The sequence below is a fragment of the Prunus persica genome, chromosome G6 (assembly GCF_000346465.2).
Source record: "Prunus persica cultivar Lovell chromosome G6, Prunus_persica_NCBIv2, whole genome shotgun sequence".
In the NCBI taxonomy this organism is placed as follows: domain Eukaryota; kingdom Viridiplantae; phylum Streptophyta; class Magnoliopsida; order Rosales; family Rosaceae; genus Prunus; species Prunus persica.
In genome coordinates, this window is record NC_034014.1 from 12,235,983 (window position 1) to 12,242,337 (window position 6,355).

Here is a 6,355-nt window from a genome sequence, read left to right on the forward strand (position 1 = left end):
CTTTGGATCGAGTTGGTCATGAATGATTCTTTAATGTGCATATCTAAACAAATCTTCTATCATTGGTTTTTTTTTTTTTTTTATTATTAAATTTTTTTTTTTATATAAAAACAAAGCTTTAAACGGTCCATAGGTAATCAAACAATGTTAATAAATGAGATCAAAGTCGAGCATAATTTTTTTTTTTTTTAATCTTTTACTTTTCCATTCATATGTTTTTTTTAAATACAAATGAGAATTTACTCTAAAAAAATCTAATCTATATAGAGGAGAATTCGAATTTAAATATAAAAGAACGAACGCAGTGTCGTGGCCAATTTGTCTAACTTACGTCTTCTTACTCATCTGTTTTTTAAAGAAACAACAAACACCCGCCGAGATGGTACCGACCTGGGCCAACTGTTGCTAGTAAACAGAAAACTGGAAATAGAAAGCCAAAGCCCATCAAGGGGGGATGGTTGCCGTGGTCCATAACAAAACCCATTTAAGACACAAACGGTTTTCTGGAGTCTGGTTCGATTTTCGGCCTCAACTACCAGGAGAGGCCGATAAAGAAATCAAGAAAAATCAAAACTTTGGTAAGAAAGATCGTTTTTTTCCTCTCAATGAATGTTCTTCTTTTAACAATTTTCGATCTTTCTCTTCTTTTGGTTTCAATTTTAAGTTTTTGTATGCTTTTTCAAATTTAATTGTTAGCCTTTTGATTCAACTGGTTAGGCGTATGTATGAGTTGAGCTTGCATGCCATGTGTTTGATAGAATGTCCGAATGTGTGTACAGTACAGGAAGTATATACTGACAAGGTTGAATTGGTTGTCTATTTGTTAGGTCCAGCTTTGAAGTTTGAAGTTTGAAGGTGACACTTTTTTGTGGAGTTTGTGATGAGACGGCAGGGGCAGTATGGTGATTCAGGAGTGAACACATATGCTGCTGCTGCTCCGATGCATCATATGTCTGGGCAGAGGATGGAGCACAAATCTAGTCATTTTGAAGGACGATTGGAAGCCTTCACTCCAGAGAGGGACAATCCATATGCATCTTCAAAATCAGAGGGCCAATGGAGATGGGAAAGAGATGGATCAAAAGGGTCAAATCCAATGGCATCTCATATGTACAATGAAGGCAAGTGTTGCGGTCAACTCTCTCTCATATACGTATATGCTGAGTCTGGGTTTGTTGTCATATGAATTGCTAAATCTGAAGTTCTTGTTTAATTTTTAATTTTAATTTTAGTTTATGGTATAAGTCAAATAAAACTTAAATTCTGAATCAATAATCAGATACTTTCTTATTTCTAGTCTGTTAAAGGCTAAAAAATTCGGGCAAAGTGATTATTATAATAATTAGTCGGTCATTCAAGTCTCTAAACCAATGTAATTATCAAGAGCGTTGAGCACTTTCAGAACTCTATAAAAGATGTTGGTTGTACGCATTTGATTTTATTTCCTAGCACAAATCTTAATAACTTTAGCTACTCCTCTCACTCGTCTCACGAAATTGATGGAGTCGTACACCTGTAAAAGACACTCTGGGGCTCAATCTAGGAAAGTAGAAGCATCGTAGCAGGGTTTTAATAAAGGAATTCAGTCATTCCTGTTGTGAAGAAATCATGTCGTATTTGTACATTTCTTACCTTCTCCTAGCAGGACGTGGAAGTATAACTTGTACTGTTGTACCCTAATTGTCATGAATCCTGAGTTTGTAATGAAGAAAAGAAAGGAATCTCTTATTTTTGGTCCTTGTTTCCTTGCTGGACTTAATTCCAGAACTAATTAGAGATAGTTATTGACTTTCCTTTACTGGATAGTCTTGGGTCTCAAGGCTGTTCACTTGGGGCTAAACAAACTCTGTTGGCCTACCCAACGTCCTATACCGTTAGGATCTTATTGATATTGCCACGTCAATTTTTCTCTTTTTGGGTGTTCGTGCCAGTAGCACTCGTCAACTTTAGACTGGCCTGCTTTTGCACCCCTATACTTGTTCTACTGTTCTCTACTTCTGATTGGGGGAGAGGGAAAATTTAATTCAACTCCTTTCCGTATGCTGACAGTTGGCACCGATAGCCAAACAACTCAGAGTCTGACAGTTTATGCCGTGGACTCTTGTAACAACGAGGCATAAGTCTTAATTTCTTGAGGAGGACTGTTCATTCAAGGATCTAGATGAGTTCAGAAATTAGTCAGCATCTCTCCGTTTGCCACCTTCATGGTGAATACGGAAGTATGGTGCTTCGTTGCCAAGAATTCCCAATGTACTAAGGTATGAACAACTCGCACGGCTTTGTAAGCTAGGGATAGGTCCGGCGGCATATGCTTAACCTTGAGGAGGGCTGGTCCTGACAGAGTGGATATACATGACACTGGTGAGTGTTCTCTTCTCCTTCCAATGCCATTTTATTCTGGGAAGTGATAAATATGCTCCACAGGATCCACTTTCCCACTGATTATTGAACATCTTGAAGTTTGGGGTTGAAACTCTTTGGATTTGGATGTAGTTAGTGAGAGATGATTGGTTGATCCTTTAGGCATCCTGCATAGACAGCTATTCTCGAATCGAAGGGGAGACAGAGATGGAGATGCCGGAGACGAATGTGAGGACTCAACAATAAGCTAAGTATACCTTTGTATCCTCTCAAATGTTACTCCATTCTCTTCTTAGGTTTTGCTCTTCCCTGTAGCTCGCCACCCATTCAACGGGCTCCTTTGGCTTCTCCAATCTTGCCCAGAGCAATTTGTTCTCACGTGATGCTCCTAGGGTAGGGTGATTGGTTGGGGCCAAATAAACTCCTTTTCCAGTTGGGCTCCAATAGCTGGTATTGCCACATTACTTTGCCTAATTTTTAATATTCGTGCCAGCTGAAATTGTCCACATGTTAGCTTTACCCAGGCTTAATTTTATATTCCGACATGTACACCCCCATCCTCGGATTCAGCAAGATTGAAACATAGCTATTTTTTGTTTAATTCCTGGGCTGTATCATTTGTCTTTTAAGATCTGCTGTGCTTTCTTTAGCCAAATCTTCAACCAAGCATGATCTGGTATTGACTGTTTTGCCAATAAAGTTTATCTGTAATAATATACATAAGAGCTAAATGTTGTCATGATAGGAGCATAGAGTGCATGTTATGTTGATCTCATTTTATTTACATTACTATGTAGATGTGAAATTGTTTGATGTTATATTTGGGTTAGTGGTGTACTTGTTATGGTTTACATTTTTATATTATTCTACAAGCTTGAGAGGCATATGACTATGGAAAAATTATTTATTCATTGTCAATGGTAGTTGAGGTAAATCCCTAAATATTAACAGATACCAGGCCCTCTATATGTACTCATGAGGGTAACAAGGGAGAAAGTGATAGAGGGTCCCATTAGGGTACCTCCATATGTTCAACAAACAAAAGAAGTTGAGTTTTATTAGTGGGACATAGTTGAGTTAGAAACCTTTGTCATCTTTCCAAGACATTTTGTAATTTTTATGTGGACAAAACCGTAATTGCTGCTAACAAAACATTTTAGCTTGCTGTAGTCCTTCCGTGTGATCCCCATCTTTTGTTAGTTTTTTTTTTTGGCACTGTCATATTTTTGTTATAACATTCCTATGATTTTATTGTCACTAGCAAAGGTTATGATATAGAAGTGCTCACCTGAGCGGGCCATTGGAATCCAACGGCTGTGTTGGATTAGTCGCTCAGGTGAGGGCCTCTATGTTATGACACGCCTTAAGTTCTTTTCTTGTTGAAATTTTGAAATGTGTATGCTTAGGGTCGCATGCTTGTTTTGCAGGTCAAGGGGGTGATACATCAAGATCCTATTACCAGGGTCAAAGGCCTGATCCAAAACTTGCTATGGAGAAACAAAACAACAATGATTCCCGATCTCAATCTCATAATGAAGATATGGACCTTGGGTATGAGGACAAGCCTTCCTCACAGACTTTTGAAGAACTTGAGCAGAAATTCCTTGGCGACATTAGGAAACTAACCAAGGAACAGAACGATGCTGAGGATGCAGAAAATGCTAGACACAAAGAGGTTAGTTTATATTTGAAAATGTATTTTCTTCTTTTATATTTATGCTTGTTATTCTGTTGGATTCCCAATTTTCTTATGGGCTAAGTGGATTCTTTGGGGTTTTGTGGTCATATGAATTACACTTGTGCCTCACCTTTTTCTTTTTGTTTTCTGAAAACAAAGAATAGTATTAATTTATCAGAAAAGTAGAAGTGCATTTTCTCTTAGATAGCCTTTCCTTTATGCTTGACTTGTAAGCTCATTGTGAACAGACAGATATGCATAATGAAGTAGAACCCAAAATCTACAATAAAATACTTTTTTCGCAATACACATTTAGGGCTCGTTTGGGAGTGTTTATGTAGAACTGATTTTTTACTCATTAGTGATTTTGCAAGAGCATCACAGACTGTAAATTAGAAAGTTAGAAACAGAAAACTCTGCAAACAGACTCAAAAAAAGGAATAAAAAAAATACAAGTACAAGAGAGAATATAGCAATAACTTCCTCTACTACATAGCCAAAGAGATTGCAGAAAAGAGAGAACTCTGCAAAACACAATAGAGGACAACAGGCCTCAGGCGCCATGGTGCTATTGGCAGCCCTGAGTGGCTTGGCAGTTGAAGGGTCATTTGTATGCTTGATGGGGTTCAGTTTCTTGGCATCAGTGACACTACTGGTTGTAAGCTCACGGCTTCTGTCGATTTTCAGCCCTCTGCTGCTCGGTTTGTGTTTCTGGGAGCATAGCCTATTTGGGCATTTAGTAAAAATAATAAGGATAATATGGGAATTTTAAAAGTTTCATTAAAGCCCCTAAGTGATTCCCGTGTTTTACAAAAAATCACTTCTAAGGAGAAGCACCTCCCATGTGCTTCTCCATTAAATCACTTGAAGTATACGCATTTAAAGCACTTTTTTTGCCAAACACTTCATTTCTTAAACAAGAGTGATTCTATCCCTTTGGAAGTGATTTTGGCCCTCCCATAATCACTCACAAACGGGCCCTAAATTTAGGTTTCTTTTTCTTTAGTTTGCTTAAATTAACTAAAAGGTTCCCTGTTTCACATTTTCTTTTTCTCTTGCGTTCTGTTCTCTTTTTCTCACATCCCATCTATAATTGGGGATGAGGATTTGTTTCATGCTTCTTTTTGGTAAATAATTTAAGATGTTCATTTGTCTTCCACCTTACGCATTAGTGATTCATCCGTTTCTCAGAAAATTGGTGCGATAAATGCTCAGTATGAAGAACAACTAGTAGCACTTCGGGCGCGGCATGCAAGTCGTAGAGACGAATTGCTTCGTAGGGAATCAAATGCCCGGCAGCATCAGTACCAGCAGTCAGTAATGGATCGTTACCCTAACAGCAGCATGGGCCCCTCTGAACTTCGTGGGTACAGTGGAGTTGCAGCCTCAGCTGCTGGTGGCGAAGGGCACCGAGCCTATAATACTGATCAATATGAGTCCTACAGAGAGCGGGCTCGATTTCTTGGAGGTTCTCGTGATCATGGGTTTGAGCCTAGAGGTCCATATCCAGGAGGCCGAGTTTATGATACCGGCTCGCGCTATTACTAAGTTAGCATTGTTTGTTAACCTTGCTCTAGTTTTTCTTCACCAGGTTTATGTTGGTTAGGCACCTTATTATAGTAAACATATTACTGTCATTTGTGTTTTAATGATAAATTATGCAGTGTGCTTTGGTGTATTGCTTCTGGTTAATTAGTATAAAATCTTACATGTTTTAATAAGTGCATAATGAATGTCGCCATTGACATGCTAGTTCTAGGACATCTCTTGCGTGCTCTTAACGGTCCTGGCACCTGCATTGCGCTCCCTTGGAGTTTTGGAGGGAGCACTTATTCTTCTCATATGTGCATGAAAGTTTTGCAAAGAAATAACCATCACTTAGTCTAGGTGGGGCTTTTAATGGTAGAGCATTCATCCTCATATGTGCATGAAAAAAGTTCCAAAAAGAAACCAATTGCCTTCCCTTCCCATAACGACGCATTTACTTACAAGGAAGGAGTGTTGGAATGACTTCGATTTCTAATTTTCCCCTGGTGTTTATTAAAGCATGAGTAATTTACTTACATGGAAGGAGTATTGGAATGATTTCGATTTCTAATTTTCCCCTGGTGTTTATTAACGCATGAGTAGTGCAAAATTTCTTATGTGTTTACTAACCACATACAAAATCAAGAAGTATGTAAGTTCTACATCACAATATGAAATCCAATACTTGATAGATCAATAATTATATATATAGTGGGACGCTGGCTACCGCGATGTGGAGACTGAATGACACTCCAGTGTTGCTGTAACTCTCTTATCTTCTCCTACTGT

General features: G+C 38.4%; 1 protein-coding gene across 2 annotated transcripts; it reads left to right on the forward strand.

Annotated features, from left to right (window-relative positions):
- LOC18772771 lies at positions 449-5,760 on the forward strand. 2 transcript variants are annotated; one of them, XM_007205628.2, is made up of 4 exons: positions 449-578; positions 834-1,121; positions 3,789-4,036; positions 5,231-5,760. In XM_007205628.2, exons 2-4 carry the CDS (start codon positions 881-883, stop codon positions 5,585-5,587), a joined length of 846 nt encoding a protein of 281 aa, XP_007205690.1. In that variant the 5' UTR covers positions 449-578; positions 834-880; the 3' UTR covers positions 5,588-5,760. The 2 variants fall into 2 exon arrangements, with proteins under 2 accessions (XP_007205690.1, XP_020422167.1); XM_020566578.1 differs by having other exon boundaries at positions 450-578; positions 828-1,121.